General features: G+C 40.0%; 1 protein-coding gene across 3 annotated transcripts in view; it reads right to left on the bottom strand.

The window, feature by feature from the left end:
• Positions 1–10,926, bottom strand: part of LOC113896243 (multidrug resistance-associated protein 1-like) — a 100,263-nt gene extending 89,337 nt beyond the window's left edge. For all 3 annotated transcript variants that reach the window (XM_027548571.1, XM_027548614.1, XM_027548515.1), the window contains exons 1-2: positions 10,721–10,926; positions 3,396–3,457 (exon numbers count right to left, since the gene is read on the bottom strand). In XM_027548571.1, the coding sequence (XP_027404372.1) occupies positions 3,396–3,457; positions 10,721–10,783 (125 nt within the window). In that variant the 5' untranslated portion in view covers positions 10,784–10,926. The remainder of the gene's footprint in view (positions 1–3,395; positions 3,458–10,720) is intronic.
• Positions 10,927–17,619: the final 6,693 nt, after the last annotated feature.

A 17,619-nucleotide genomic window follows, 5' to 3' on the forward strand; every position in this document is an offset into this window, starting at 1 on the left:
CTGTTTCTTTGGTTTGTCTGTTACATTCTGAATACTTAGCTTCCTTTGTAGACTCTCCCTCCTCTTACTGTTTAAATACTGAGGATTCCCAATACACTGCTTGTTAAATAGATTCTCCTGCTTGATTTCAATGACATTCATGACTACAGATCTATAGTCATTGAGTCTCAAATCCACAACTGTAAGCCTAAGATCTACATCTCCAACACGTGTAAGTTTTTTTTTTAATGGGGATGAGTCAGGCACCAGAAATTGAAACTTTGCTAAACTGAATTCACAAATTTTCACAATATCTGAAACTCTCAGTTATCTGACCCAGAAACCCAACGTTATTCAACGCTTTCCCCAGTTTTTCAATCTCCTCTTCCAATCAACCCTTTCTCTTAAATGTATTCCTTCCTGTTCATCATCTTTATCATTACTATGGTTCAGATGGTAATCATAAATCTACCAAGATATCCAAAGAGCCTCCTAACCAGTCTCTCTCCATTTTCATCTCTTACATGTATCCACAGAATTGAACAGGTGATTTTCTGAAGTGCAAATCATATGTCACTCTCTGTTTAAAATCCTTCAGGGGGGGAGCCTGGGAGAGCCCGGGTGTCTGGGTGAACGCGCAGGTTCCACCTGGAAGTCAACATCATGGTGTCCCCCGTGGTGTACTTGGTGGTGGCGGCTCTGCTTGTCGGGCTTATTCTGTTCCTGACTCGCGGCCGGGGCCGGGCGGCAGCAGCTGCCCAAGAGCCTTTGCACAATGAAGAGGTACCCGCAGCAGCAGGCCGAGTGGCTCGGCCTCAGCCCTTAGAGCCCGAGGAGCAGAGAGCTGCAGGCAGGCCCCGGCGCCGAAAAGAAGATTTAAAAAAATAAATAAATAAATAAATAAAATCCTTCAGGGGCTTCTCACTATCTTCAGGATATCCTAGAGAACTCTTACTGATCTGTCCTTTCAACCTGATCTCTTGACATACCAATGTGGAAGGGTCAGTTCTCCCCTACCTCCATGATTTGTATATGGTGTTTGCTCAACTGGGAATGCCACTTTGGCTCACCCCTATACTTTTTAAATGTTGGGTTAAGGCATTAATCACTTGTGAAACATTCCCAATTGTGCAGACTTGGTTAAATGACATTTCTGAAAATTGTGTTTCTCCATCATGCTTAGACTGCCTTTTTGTGTAATTGATAGTGTACTTTTTAATCTTTTTAATTCTATTATGAATTCCTGGAAGACAAGATCTAGATCATTTATCTCTGCATTTTTAAAGGTTAGCATAATGTAGGACACCTAGCATGCAAAAAACTTTTTTTTTAAAGCATTCATCTACTCTTAAAAACACACTGAGTTAGCCAAAAAGTTAATTCGGAATTTTCCATACTATCTTACAGAAAAATCCAAATGAACTTTTTGCCTAACCTAATATTTGTAGATCAAATTGGGCAATTTTGTTTCTACCAACTATAGAGCAAGGGGCATTAAGTTAGAATGATACATTTAGTTTCACATTATCATAAACTTTCTGTTATAGGAGAAAACATAAAGTTGTTGAATGTATAAAATTAGAAAAAATGAACTCTTCTCATTCAATATGATTTAATTCTTGTGTTAAAGCCCTCATCACATATTATAAATTATTCTGTAAGATAAACCACATTATATGCCTTACAAAATGATGTCTGTGTGTTTTAATAGGAGTATAAATAAGTATAAATGGGAAACTTTTCAGCAAAAAGCACAATAGGTGGCTCAGATGGTAAGGAATCTGCCTGCAAGGCCAGAGACCTGGGTTTGATCCCTGGGTCAGGAAATCCTCTGAAGAAGGAAATGGCAACCCACTCCAATATTCTTGCTATTTCCTTCTCCAGAGGATTTCCTGATTCAGGGATCAAATCCAGGTCTCCTGCGTTGCAGGCCGATTCCTTACCATCTGAGCAACCCACTGCAGTATTCTTGAGTTTCCCTTGTAGCTCAGTCAATAAAGAATCTGGCTGCAATGCAGGAGACCTTGGTTTGAGTCCTGGGTCAGGAAGATTCCCTGGAGAAGGAAATGGCAACCCATTCCAGTATTCTTGCCTGGAGAATCCCATGGACAGAGGAGCCTGGTAGGTTCTCAGTCCATGGGATCACAAGAGTTGGACATGACTTAGAGACTAAACCACCACCACTGGTATTCTTGCCTGGAGAATTCTATGGATAGAGGAACCTGGTGAGATACAGTCCATGGGGTCGCAAGAGTCACACACGACTGAGTGACTAATGCTGCACTACATAGATAAGTATAAATGAGAGCATTTCCAGTAAAAAGTAAAATAACAAAACAGAACAAAGAAAGCTTGAAATGTGAACTCAAACTCACCTCTAACATCAGGTCAGTCTGCTCCTCCTACCTAGGTACCTCCTACTTGGATATCAAACCTACCTGGCTTCCCTCTCCTTGAGCCTCAAATGTCCTCTCTGTAAATGCCTATCTCATAGGGGAAAATTACATGAAATAAAATATATAAAATGGGTAAAAGTAAATAGCAGATACATGATGATTAAACATATATGTGTATATACACGTCTGCTGCTGCTGCTTAGTCGCTTCAGACCTGTCCAATTGTGTGTGACCCCATGGACTGGAGCCTGGTGGGAGCTCCTGCATGGCTCCTCTGTCCATGCAATTCTCCAGTCAAGAGTACTAGAGTGGGTTGCTATGCCCTCCTCCAGGAGATCTTCCCAACTCAGGGATTGAACCCAGGTCTCTTGCACTGCAGGCAGATTCTATACCACTGAGCCACCAGGGAAGCCCCATGTATATGTACATATATATGCATATGTATAAAATATGTATATGTATATGTATATGTTGGAGAAGGCAATGGCACCCCACTCCAATACTCTTGCCTGGAAAATCCCATGGACGGAGGAGCCTGGTGGGCTGCAGTCCATGGAGTCACTAAGAGTTGGACACGACTGAGCAACTTCACTTTCACTTTTCACTTTCATGCATTGGAGAAGGAAATGGCAACCCACTCCAGTGTTCTTGCCTGGAGAATCCCAGGGACGGGGGAGCCTGGTGGGCTGCCGTCTATGGGGTCGCACAGAGTCGGACACGACTAAAGCGACTTAGCAGATGTATATGTATATGTTCATTTGCACTTCCTAGTGCTAACAGGGATAGAAACAGTATAAATGGGCAGCCATATTGCAGGAGTATTAACAGTCGTATCTGTGGACCTAATTTGTATGTTACTATTTGTGATATTTTTGGAATAAATCACATGAGAAGAAAACCTTTGCAAAGTTATTTTGTAAAAATATACATGCTTAGATTAAAGGAATAACATGTAAGTGTCATTTCACTCAGAATTTTCCTCAATGTGTTACACTACAGATAAATTAGTAAAATTCTTACCTACTAAACCAGGAATAGGTCATCTTACTGAAGAATGAAGCACTTTTCTCTGGACTGCATCTCTAAAATAAATAAATAAATAACAGCTAGTGTATGAAGAAAATGCCTTTATTTTACATTTGAAATATCTTTGTCAGCAAGTGGAAAGTAAACATGAAATAATTTATATTTCAGCTATGTTGATAACATAATCTTTAATTAATACAATTAAGATATCCTTGGACAATGCATTAGAGGAAAATTAAGATTTCTTCTAATATTATGGCTTTTACATAGCAAGAAACCATGTAGAAAAGGAAAATTATTCCTAAATTTCCTATTATTTCTTCTTTTTCTCTCTGTGCCTCTCTATATATGAATAACCACACATGTATATATATATAGCCTCTCAAACTAAAATGACTGTGTATATATGTATGTATATACATGCATATATAAATACATAATTTAGCTTACATATATGCACAATAAAAGCTAAATTTAAAATATTATTTGCTAAGTGAAAAACAGTTTTATCTTTCTTCTGATAAATAGGAAAACAATAGCCTATAATAGGCATTTGGTTTACTCACTTCTGTGTAAATGCTTAATTACATAATTTGTATAAATGCATATATACATACATAATTATATATTATCACAATTATATATTATTTGGGAAGATTATAGTATTTCCATAATTCTCTTTCCATTGACCTGATAAATTTGACCAAAAGAAGAGGGGTTTAAAAGAGAAGGTCTCAAAGGCAATATTCTTACATTTTTTTAAGGTCAGCATCAATCTCTATTTTTACAAAGTTACACTAACCACAAAATTAAATTTCATTGTTAGAAACTGTCCCATATTTAACAATTTTGCATTAATCCTCTCGAATCCAGTTCTGATTTCATATTTACAAACTGTTTACCGCATTAAAAAAAAATTCTTATTCTAGAAGAATGAAACAATATTTCATCCTGAACAGCAAAATATTCTTGGAGTAGGAAATGGCAACCTACTCCAGTATCCTTGCCTGGGAAATCCCATGGACAGAGGAGCTTGGTGGGCTACAGTCCATGGGGTCACAAAAAGTCAGAGAAGACTTCGTGACTAAAGAATCCGTCTGCAATGCAGGAGACCCCAGATTGATTCCTGGGGTAGGAAGATCCACTGGAGAAGAGATAGGCTACTCACTCCAGTATTCTTGGACTTCCCTGTTGGCTCAGACAGTAAAGAATCCATCTGCAATGTTGGAGACCTGGATCCGATCCTTGGGTTTGACAGATCCCCTGGAGAAGGGAACAGCTACCCACTCCAGTATTCTTGCCTGGAGAATTCCATGGACAGAGGAACCTGGCAGGCCACAGTCAATGGGGTTGCAAAATGTGGGAGACAACTGAGAGATTTTCATTTTTCACAGCAAAATATCCTGATTCAAGATAAGAAAGCACTCACTCCAAATCTGTTCTCTGAGTTATAGCAAATGATACACTATAAATCATTGCATATATATGTGTGTGTGTGTATATATATATATACATATATATATGAAGAAGGAAATGGCAACCCACTCCAGCATTCTTGCTTGGAAAATCCCATGGACAGAGGAGCCTGGCAGGTTATAATCCATGGGATCGCAAAGAGTCAGATACAACTTATCGACTAAACAACAACTATATATATATATATAGAGTTGACCCTTGAAGAACATGGTTTGAACTGCATGGGTCCACTTATATTTGGACTTTTTTTTCTTACCACACAATCATGGATTGGTTGAACCTATGGATGAGGAACTTTAGATATGGAGGAACCACATATATGGAATGAGCACGTGTGTGTGCTCAGTCGTGTCTGGTTCTTTGCAACCCCATGGACTGTAGCCCTCTAGGCTCCTCTGTCCATGGGACTTCCCTGGCAAGAATACTGAAGTGGGTTGACATTTCTTTATCCAGGGGAACTTCCTGACCCAGGGACCAAACCTGCATCTCCTGTGTCTCTTGCACTGACAGACGAATTCTTTACCACTGAGACACCTGGGAATCCCACATACGTGAAAGGCTGACTATAAATTACATGCAGATTTTTTAGTTTGAGGAGATTTGGCACCTTTAACCTCTGTTATTCAAGGGTCAACTATATTTTAACAAATTGCTATATATCCTTACACTGTTGTTTCAAGAAATAAATGCTATGACAAATGTAAAACATTTATCACACGGTGGCCCAAAACAACCATGCCAAGAAGTGAACGATGATGTTGTCATAAATCTTGCTATCAAACACGTTATTTGGAAAATTAGTACATATATCAGTGAGGAGAATGTGTGAAAACTCTCTGATTAACTCAGTGGTCACATTTTATTTTATAGGGAGTTGCCAATTTGATAATTGGCCACCAATGTGAAGATCATATTCACATCAAAAATACACATATTTCTGTGCCCAAATGCAAATGGCTGCAAATACTTTGCAGCTTTTCCCATCCAGAGACTGATTCTATTTCCCACTCCTTGAATCTGGGCTAGCATTGTTTCTTCTTTTGATTATGAGAATGCAACAGGAGTGATGTTAAGAGAACTCCAACTCTAAACTTCAAAAGGCTTGCTATGCTTGCAACCCTGAGTGCACCATGTGACTGAGCCCAAGTTAGCCTCCCAGAGGGAGGCTACATGGAGTAGAAATGACGTTCTCATCTGAGAGCCCATCATCCTGACCAATAGCTTGAAGACTGCCCAACATACGAGGACATTGGTCTTACATTATCCAGCCACCAGCCAACTCTCCAGCTGACAGTACATGTCTGAAAGAGCTCAGCAGAGATTGGCCAAGCTAACCCAATTGAGGTCATGATCCAGCTGGGCCAGGGAATCATCAGCTAAATAAAAAAATTTCAGGGCCAAAGTCTTGCAGAGCTAGTAGACAAGGTTACTTTAGCAGGCCAAGGACTGGGTATTTGACATCTGCTCTAGGTCCACTTTTCATGTGAAAGCATCTTATACAAGGTTCTTTGAGTACTCTGGTAAATAAACAGCCTCATTAGATGAAGGCCAGGCATCTTATACTGAAGTTATTACAGTGAATTCCAAGCATATTTACCTTCCAGAAGAAATATCAGGCAGGCAAAATATCTAGTAGAGGTAATTAAATCTTAACAAGTACCAGGCTGGGAGGGATTGGGGGCAGGAGGAGAAGGGGACGACAGAGGATGAGACGGCTGGATGGCATCACTGACTCGATGGATGTGAGTCTGAATGAACTCTGGGAGTTAGTGATGGACAAGGAGGCCTGGCGTGCTGTGATTCATGGGGTCGCAAAGAGTCGGACACGACTGAGCGACTGAACTGAACTGAACTGTACTGAAGTACCAAGAATGTACACATAGCTTCTCAGTAAATAATTACTGAATTCATAGCATGGGTCTCACTGAGTATATTATCAACATATTGCTGAAAGAAACATCTGTGTTGAAAACAAGGATATGACAATTCTGTGAGTTTCCTTCAGTGTTTGAATTCACTCCCATCCTCTCCACTGGACATTCTGTAGTCCTTGCAACTCACCTGTTCTCGCTGACACCACTTCCTCTGCAGACCTGATATCAAATGATTTCTCATTTCTTTTATCTTCCCAAGCCTATTAAAGGCTTTTGTTTTCTAAAAAGCCTGTTTTCCTTTTATTATCTTTGTACTTATCTAGCACTGGGTATATACTAGGCATCCTGTAAACGTGCCTTAATATTAATGCCGTGCTGCTGGCAGTGCTAAGTCACTTAAGTCACGTCTGACTCTGTGCCACCCCATTGACTGTAGCCCACCAGGCTCCTCTGTCCATGAGATTCTCCAGGCAAGAATACTGGAGTGGGTTGCCATTCCCTCCTCCAGGAGGTCTTATGGGCAATTTTCATTTGGATGGTGATCCTATTATTTTTGTATTGTGATGGAGGAGCAGGAAGGTTAGCCCACAGCATAACCTGGGTCCAGGATTTAATGAAACATGTTGCTGGCGATCTTCTTTGGGTTCAACATTTAGATGTAGCCTCCTGAGGATGTGGTTTGTGTGACTGCTACTGTTAATAATATCTAATAACCCCTAACTTCAGGAACTTCCTTTGTGGGTATTAGAGAATGATCCTGGGAAGAGTGAAGGAAGATATGGAAAAATGCCTATACAGGAAGTCTTACAGAGAAGGAAAACCATCTAGAAAGCAAAAGGGATTTATGCTTTTTAGAACTTAGGCTTTTCAATCGCTTATTATGTGTCAGATTCTATTGTAAATATATGTATTATTAAATATAATGTGTCTTAGTGGTGGGAATATTTTTGTCAACCCAATTTTACAGAAGAGAAAACAAAGGCCCAGAGTTTAAAAAATAAACTTGGCCAAGGTCCTCCAACTGAGAAGCATAAGACATTGAACTGAACCCAGTAAGTTCATTCTATTTTCAGGTCATAATTCTACACCCTCAGCTCTACCCGTTACATGCTGTTACTGTCTGCTGCTACTTAGAAACCCCTTTCTTCTTGTCCACTTCCTTGTACTTCACTTCTGGTTAAATCTTACTTGTGCTTGAATCATCTGGAGGATGTATTACCATTAGTGATTCCTCTCCTCTCATCCCTACCTCCAAGTCTCAATTTCTTGTTCTGAGTTACCAAGGCAAACTCAACAAATTCCTTACGTGAGATGTAAAGGCTCTTCAGACTTGTCCTCCTTGAACTTACCCTCACTCTTACCTGACTATCCAATAATTTGCCTACAGGTACTTTTTCCTTCCAAACCTATCTTCTCTGGAGGGTAGAAAATACTATGCTTCAGTTCAGTTCAGTTCAGTCGCTCAGTCATGTCTGACTCTTTGCAAACCCATGGATAGAAAATACTATGCTTCAGTTCAGTTCAGTTCAGTCGCTCAGTCATGTCTGACTCTTTGCAACCCCATGGACTGCAGCACGCCAGGCCTCCCTGTCCATCATCAGTTCCCGGAGTTTACTCAAACTCATGTTCATTGTGTCGGTGATGCCATCCAATCATCTCATCCTCTGTCATCCCCTTCTCTTCCCACCTTCAATCTTTCCCAGCATCAGGGTCTTTTCCAATGAGTCAGTTCTTCACATCAGGTGGCCGAAGTACTGGAGTTTCAGCTTCAACATCAGTCCTTCCAATGAATGTTCAGGGCTGATTTCCTTTAGGATGGACTGGTTGGATCTCCTTGCAGTCCAAGGGACTCTCAAGAGTCTTTTCCAACACCACAGTTTAAAAACATCAATTCTTCGGTGCTCAGCTTTCTTTATAGTCCAACTCTCACATCCATACATGACTACTTGAAAAACCATAGCTGTGACTAGATGGACCTTTGTTAGCAAAGTAATGTCTCTGCTCTTTAATATTTCCAGGGTCCAGCTCATAAAATGTTTTACATGAATAAATATGTGAATGAATTAATGCTAATCACCACCAATACAATTTTTAAGAGGTTTTCTATTTATACGTCACTATGCCAGTCCTAGAAACTCAATCAGAAAGTCATGTTCTTGGCTTATAGGTAAGGCTGGGATTTTTATCTGAGCTCTACTATGCCAAAAATATAGTCTAAGTAGTAAAATACAACCATACAAGGTTTTCAACATGCCTGAAAGCCATCAACTTAAAAAAACAAAAAAACTTGGTGTCATAGAAGTAACAAACAGAAAATGCTATTTAAATTAGTATTTTCAACCTTTTCTAAATGGATTCTTGGTCCAGAAAGCTATTGATGTTGAGTAACACCTGATGCAAAGACCTGACTCATTTGAAAAGATCCTGATGTTGGGAAAGATTGAAGGCAGGAGGAGAAGGGGATGACAGAGGATGAGATGGTTAGATGGCATCACTGACTCAATAGACATGAGTTTGGGTAAACTCTGGGAGTTGGTGATAGACAGGGGGGCCTGGCGTGCTGCAGTCCATGGGGTTGCAAAGAGTCAGACATGACTGAGCGACTGAACTGAACTGAATAGCCAAGGAAATAAACATAGTTGGAATCTTAAAGGAAGAGTCCACTTGAATTTGGAGTGAAGAAATTGTTTGAGTTTATAATTTCCCACCACACCTGTTTGTAGTTCACTGCCTTTGGCCACCTTTGAGGTTAGACTCATGATGTTAAACCAGTTTGCCTGACTAAGCCTGACATGTCTCAAGTTAAACAAACAAACAAACAAACTGAAAGGTATATTGTCCTAGTGGAGCTCTTGCACATTTTAAGGGACTTATTCAATTCCTATACTTTATAGATTTAAAAAGAGTACATATAATTTGTCCTACTTTTAAAGAAACTTATAGTTTCATATGTAATTAATAGACTCTTATTTATTTGACACTTTAAGTTACTAACAAAAGCCAGGATGAGAACAAGATCCTCTGAATCTGAAATTTTTTTCTTCCTTTTTAAGTACTACAGATCTAAGTGTGTTAGGCCTATTTCTAAGACCTATCTTGTGTAGTGATGAGAAGTAAAACAAGTAAGATATTTTTAGGAAATCGGACTTCCCAGGTGGGGCTAGTGGTAAAGAACCAGCCTGCCAATGTAGGAGATGCAAGAGAGGTGGGTTCCATCCCTGGGTCGGGAAGCTCCCTTGGAGAAGGAAATGGCAACCCACTCCAGTATTCTTGCCTGGAGAATTCCATGGACAGAGGAGCCTTGCAGGTTACAGTCTATGGGGTCTCAAAGAGTCAGAGGACACGGCTGAAGCGGCTTAGTACACATGCCGGCATACAACAGCAGAGTTCATGGCACATGACTTCCACTGTAGAAGAAGCACGCGTTACCACAGCGTGGGGGTAGGGATAGGGTGCCCGGGGGAGCAAGGCACAGTCAAATGTCCGCAGTTTCTGGGTTTGCTCCAGGCCTCGGGTTCTCAATATCATGTCAGTTGACGGAGTTTATTTATCCCGGGTCTCTTCCTGGGGTTTTATTGGGCTCTACCACTGGTTGTAGAATTCCATCCCACCCTCTACTCCTGCAGCGGAAGCCAAGTCCATTCATTCTTTTCTCAAATGCTTGTTTCTGTTTACAGGGGGGGCCACTTATCCCTGCAAAGATGCCTCTTTCTCTCCTCCAGCAGCCACCTTGACTGAGATCTTGCTCGGTGAAGTTTCACACCATCCCATGGACAGATCTTAGCTCTTAAGACTGTGCGTGTGTGTGTGTGTGTGTGTGTGTGTGTATGTTTGACTACTACGTATACAGGCATCTAAGACATCAGTTCATGTTTCAGGGTCTGCACAGTCAGCTCTCCCCACTTCCCTTCGTCCCCAGATTGGCCGGAAAACCGCCCCGCCTCTCCCACCTCCACCAAAGAGCTTTACCTGCGCCTCGGTGACCCGCTGGTAGAAGCCGCTCGCGCCCCATCTCCCCAGGATGGAAAACATGGTCCACGCGGACTCCCGACGACGGGAAGCGGAGAGAGGTCCGGGCTGTCAGCTCTGTTTCTGGGGGGACTGTCAATCGGCGTCTGTGAGGTGGAAGGACGCGAGCGCCCTGCCCGGGCGTGTCGGCAGTCGCCCAGCCCTTCCCCAGCCCTTCCCGCCCCCGCGCCTGGGAGGCGGCTGGAAAGAGGGAGGGGCCCGGTGGGAAGTGGGACCTTCCTTAGAATCCAAATAACTCTGCCTTTTGGGGGACTTGTACTGCACTCAGTAATTCTCACTCCTCAGTTTCCAGGGTTGCACTGTTAGAAAATGTGTCCCTTTATAATAGAAACTCAATGCTCTTTCCTCCCTGGGGTGACATTTATGTGTTTGCAAGCAGAATGTTAATATCTGTCCCGTATAGAAAACTGTTAAGGAGAACAGGTGTCAGTAGAATTTTACAGAGAGAATTTAACTGCAAGGGCTTTAAGATTAGAAAATTAAAAAAAAAAAAAATAAACTAATGAAATACTTCTCATAGTATTAAGAAACAATGACAGTATAGAGAATCTTAATTTTACTTTTCAAATTAATCATAAGGCTATGTAATAAATGGAGTAACTTCGTAGTAACTAAGGTTAGCAAAGAACTAAGTGAAATATGATACATGACATATAAAGGGGGATATGAAAATTAAGGATAGCATTTTGACATTTAATAAATACTCATGGATCATGAACCTTGTGTAAAGAAGTATTAGTTTATGCAACAAATCCCTTTCCATGAGATGTGTCATTGGTCTAATGAAATATTTTGTTTCGATTAACTTGGAGCTTGAAATAACAGAAGAGGGACTAACTTAAGAATTCTGTATAATGGAGATAAGGATAAGGAAATGTGATAATTTTACAAGAGTGGGTATTATGTTTCCGAACCAAGAAATATTCTGTCTGATTCTTGAAATTAATGTTAGAAGTAGAAGAAAGAATTGAGTATTTAGAGAAAGAAAAGAAAAAACAAAAAACAGCATCCTGGAAAAAGTGGTTCAAAGATGTTATGTAGGGGGAGTTTTAGCCTGCCCACAGAGTGAATCTACAACAGTGTCTACGTAAGACATAGACCAAATGATACCTCATGGAGTTACAGTGCTGGGGAATGTTTAGAACACCATTTTTGTGGCTTTCTTCCTGTCTTCAGACTGTATTTGTCACACCCCATGCAAAGAGGAAGTTGTAGATTTCACTGTAAATGTGTCTGTGAAGAACTGAAGTCAAAGTTCAGGATTTAGAAATCTTGTTTCACATCTTCCAGGACTTTTCAACAAATTCACCTATCACTTTGGGGACATCTTTTACTCATCAGCCTCAGCCTGAGGGACCCTTTCCCCATCTACACTTTTAAACTTTTTATTCTTTGGATTCTAATCAGAAAAATCACCCTCTTCTTAAAGAGATAGCTCCTGGTTTTTAGCTACAAGGAAAGAAGGAACTTGAACCTGTACCACAGAGGGGGAAGACAAGAAAAGCAAGGCCTAGAACTAGATCAGGCTTCAGGCTCAACATTTTCTTCCCTCCCGTTGGAATTAATTCCTTCAGGAAAGGGTAGTTCTAACAATGGGAAACAGACAGATTTCCATGAATACTCAGCTCTTTAAAGTGACCCAGCTCCTGGATTAGTGGGGAAAGAGGAATCCCTAAGGTAGTGGAATAGGTAAAGTTAGAAAGGGCTTTAAGGTGTGTTGGAGAACTGGAGTGCTGGAGCCCCTACCAAAAGGGATTGAGGGAAACATCTCTGGGTGCCCCACAATATTACATTTTAATGTCAAGTTTCTGCAGGAGGAGATACAAGATAAGATGGTGATAATTAAAGGGAAGGCATGGGGTTTTTTGTTTGTTTTTGTTTTAATTACAGTTTTTATTGCTTCAATGTTTAATTAAGGAAAACTCAATGAAACATTCTAATTTGTCTAAGGAACAGAAAATGTTAAATAAAATGGCCCTGGCATAAATAAAACCTTCCCACAAAATTAGCATTCTGATTCACTGCATTCTCATGCTAGCTGAATTGGGAAATAAACATTTCCTTTTCCAGCAAAAAGAAGACTAGAGAGAAGGAGAATATAAGGGTTTAGGGATTTAGTAATGAGGGCGGCATATTTTAACATCACAAAATTCAATTTTTTTAGGTTGCCAGAAAGATTCATTATTAGAGTTCTTATCCTTCCAGGGATTTTGCTCTACTTCCTACCTTCTGCAGGCACTGTACCTCACCCATTCTTATTGTAGAAAGCATCATAGATCAGGGTCAGAACCTCTGAGGTTGGGACTTCCCTGGTGGTCCAGTGGTTAAGCCTTCACCTTCCAATGCAAGGGATGCCGGTTTGATCTCTGGTCATGGAACTAAGACCCCACAAGCCTCAGGGCCAGTAAAACAAAACATTAAAAACAGAGCCAATATTGTAACAAATTCAGTAAAGACTTTAAAAAAGAAGTGGTCTACAACAACAAAATCTTTAAAAAAAAGAAAAAGCATCTCTGAGGCTGATTAAAAGTAAAACTGAAAGGAATCATCTGCCTGTTTCCTATAATTCTCTGGGGATATGTTTGTCATCCTGGGTGAGAAGTCACTCATCTTTCCTGACTGCAGATTATGTCTTCACAGCGGAGGTGGGGGGTGGAAGAGATGGGTTTTTTTTGCGCTCATTAACCTTGGTATTAAAAATCGAATTCATGAAACTATTCAGTTCATGGCATAGCATCATTATTTTGTGAAGTACCATTTTTATTTTATTTTGATTTATACTGTTTTCCCCATCATAAGTCACTGATTTGGAGTTACAAATAAGTATCTTTTCAATTCAACTTCTGCATATGTATTGAGACACTTCTTTATACTTAAAAGCACTATGGTGCTGTTTTATCTGTTTCAAATATGTAGACAAATGGTATTTTCCTATAAAGTTATTGGACAATAATAACTTTTTATTATTCCCTCTATTCCCCTGTATTTTTTAATTTAATGTGATTAGTGCAGCATCTACCTGTGTGAGGCTATGTAATATTCCACTCATTGCTCCTGGCTGCTGCATGATATTCTGTTCCATGCACACACCACACTTACAGGAACTCAGAATGTGACTGAGTACACAGACTCTAAAGGAAAACTGCAGACGCAGGCCTGGCACCACTATTTACCAGCAAATCATTAACACCTCCTGGCTCATTTGTAAACTAGAAAAGTAGTGCCTTTCTCATAGGTTTGCTGTAAGGACTGTGTGATTCAATCATGTTACAAGTAAATTACTTAGAACAGCAAGCGCACGTGCTGAATACTGCATAAATTATTGTGATGATTATTACCTAGCTAGTCACCTAGTGAACAATGTATAGGCTAACTCTAACTCTGCCTCATGGTCATTGTTTGGAGGACTTTCTGAGGACTGATATTGCATTTTTCTTAGATCAAGTGTTCTCAATTTTTTTTTTTTGGACTCAGGACTCTTTAAATTTTTGAAAATTATTGCGTATACAAGTAACATTTTTGTGTGTGTGATAGCTCTATTGATATTTGTCACATTAGAAATTAAAACTGTAAATGTAAAAAATTAATTTAAAAAACAATAATAAACCCATTAGATGTTTTTTAAATGCTGGAAATTAAAACAAAGATTACAGGGTTCTCAGGATATATCCCAAGCCCCCCCATGTCACAGAGGAGGTGACCAGGTCTGGAAAAAGTCTGATAACTTTCCCAACATTACAGTCATAAGGAAAACTGGGGGGAAATATCAAATTTCCTTGAATCCAGGATTCTTTGTGCTTTTTTGTCCCCACTATACCAATCTAATACCCTTCTACTGTGCCTCACATTGCTACTAATTTGCAAACTTGAGAGAAAAGCTGAAAAGTCTGCCCATTTGGGGGGCTTCCCCTTTTGCACAGTGGTAAAGGATCCATCTGCAATGCTGGAGACATGGGAGACGGAGACGTGGGTTTGATCCCTGGATCAGGAAGATCCCTGGAGGAGAGCATGGCAACCCACTCCAGTATTCTTGCCTGGAGAATCCCATGGATAGAAGATCCTGGGCTTGTGATCATTTTTGTTGCCATCCCAACTCGTAGCCATACAAGTTAGCAAGAAAGGAATTTCCAAATATTTCACAAAATTTTTCTTTAGAACTCCACTATATTTTCCTGAATGTTCCTCCTCACTTAATTTTTTTTAACAAGCATTAATTTAGTACCTCCATGTACTAGGCATTCTGGCAGGTGCCAGAAATATAATGAATCATTCCTGTCCTCGTCAAATTATACACTAGTGGGAAAAAAACAAGCAAAACAAGTACACCAAGAATAAATAAATAACTGCAAAATGTATAGTGCAATGAAGTAAGTGAACAGGATGCAATACTAGAGAATAATCAACCAGGGTTGGCACCCCTTTCCAAATTAGCTAGTGAAGCCTCACAGGTTTAATGTGATGAACACACTGGACAGAATAATAAGTGCAGAAAACTGAATCCATCTCTGTTTTTCATACTTTTTATGATGTGCGTGCATGTGTGCTAAGTTGCCTCAATCCTGTCTTACTCTGCAATCCTTTGGACTACAGCTTGCCAGGCTCCTCTGCCATGGGATTCTCCAGGCAAGAATACTGCAGTGGGTCACTGTGCCATCCTCCAGGGGGTCTTCTGGACCCAGGGGTCAAATCCATGTCTCTTGCGGATCCTACATTGCAGGCAGATTCTTTACCACTGAGCCACTGGGGAAGTCCCTTTTATGATGCAAATTACTTATAAATTCTTCCTAAAGTTTGCTATACCTGCAGTATTGTGTTCTTGATTTCTCTGCTTTCCTCTCCCTGCCATCATCTGAAACATTATTTGGTTTCTAAGGAGGCAGACGTGAGATAAAGTCCACATTTACCACATTTACATGCACACCGACTGAATCTTATTCCACATATCTGTCTGGGATTCTTTCTGGACATTCCATACATAAAGCACTTCAAATAGATTTGAATACTTTTGTCAAACTCATGTAAGATGCTAGAACAGAGCCCAGGGGACCTTAAAACTTAATAATAGCTCATATTTAGAGTGTATTTATTATGCATCAGTTGCATAGTAAAATATTCACATTCAGTTCAGTTCAGTTCACATTCAGTATCTAATTAAGTTCATACAACCAAACCTGTGAATTTTTGTGGAAACATATAACTTGAAAAGAGACATATAGTCTCTAAGCCAAGAGTTGACCAGAAACAGTTTTATAATCAAGGTATTCAGAATGGAGGGAAAGAGTGTACCCTAAACTCCAGAGCTGTGGTGGCTTGTGTGCACATTCATATTAACACAACTAGGAAGGATGATGTGAGCAAAAAGGGATAGGGTTGTTATCGTAGAGGAGTGTTCCTGGAGAAGTACACTTTCTCACTGTGCAAACCTTTTCATTCTGATTCTGGTGAACTAGGAATACTTGCATGAATTTTCCATAGTTGAGGTGGATAGTCACTGAGTCATTCATCAGTTATTCATCACATATCTATTATGGGATAGGCACTGTGATAGCTTTTGGGTTAAAAAAAAAGGGAAGGTGGAAAGGGAACTAAAATCTTGCTTCATAAACTTACAATTTAGCATGTTTGGGGAACAGAAAATAAATACATAAATTGAGGAAATGTTTTGATGTCAGGGAGAATAAATGACATGGGAAAAAATAATGAGGGGAAGAGGGAAAGGAATATGGATGGTTTTGTTGCAATTTATTTATGGTGATCAGCAAAAGACACTAATGAAAAAAGGTCTTTCAGGGAAATACCTAAGATAAAAGAAGAGGAAGGAATGTGGTAGAATTTGGTAATATTCAAGGAAATCTTGACATGAAAACTAGCAACATTTTGGAAGAAAGCTGGGATAACAGTGGGGCAATTTTCAGAGTATCCACCTCACCGCAGTTCTTGGTGAGGCACAGTGGATGATACTGTGTGGACAAGAAGACCAAACTACTCTAATTCAAAGAAAAGACTTCTTAAAGTTGGATCTGAGTCTAAAGACGTTTAGAAATATATTATTAATTGGTTCATCAACATAAATGGATGAACTTTGAGCCTGTTATACAGAGTGAAGCAAGTCAGAAAGAGAAAAACAAATATGTTAACACACGCACACAAACACACAAATCTAGAAAAACGATTGATGAATCTATTTGCAGGGAAGGAATGGAGATGCAGATACAGAGAAAGGACTCGTGGACACAGTAGGGTAAGGAAAGAGTGGAACGGATGGAGAAAGTAGCATTGACATAAACAAACTATCATGTGTAAAACAGATAGCTAGTGTGAAGCTGATAGGGAGACCAGCCTGGCGCGCTCTGTGATAACCAGGGGATGGCACGGGGGGAAAGGAGGGGAGCTCAAGAGGGAGGTGATATATGTACTATTACGGCTGATTCGAGTTGTTGTATGGCAGAAACCAACACATTGTAAGGCAATTTTCTTCCAATTAAAAAATAAAGAAAGTAGAAAAAAGATTTTAAAATTTTTAAAGGAATATATTAATTGATTTGGTTTGATTCTATTTATCTTTTTTAAGTAGGCACAACAGTGATACAATAACACCTCTGTCTAAATCTAAAGGAACTCTCTAAATGAAGTGAAGTGAAGTGAAGTCGCTCAGTCGTGTCTGACTCTTTGCGACCCCTTGGACTGTAGCCTACAAGGTTCCTCCATCCATGGGATTTTCCAGGCAAGAGTACGGGAGTGGGTTAAGGAACTCTCTAAAGAAGTATAAAATAACACATTAGATAAGATAAGATAGATAAGAGAACACTGGTTCATAGTTACACTGGTAGTTTTTGGTT

Source organism: Bos indicus x Bos taurus, chromosome 1, assembly GCF_003369695.1.
Source record: "Bos indicus x Bos taurus breed Angus x Brahman F1 hybrid chromosome 1, Bos_hybrid_MaternalHap_v2.0, whole genome shotgun sequence".
In the NCBI taxonomy this organism is placed as follows: Eukaryota; Metazoa; Chordata; class Mammalia; order Artiodactyla; family Bovidae; genus Bos; species Bos indicus x Bos taurus.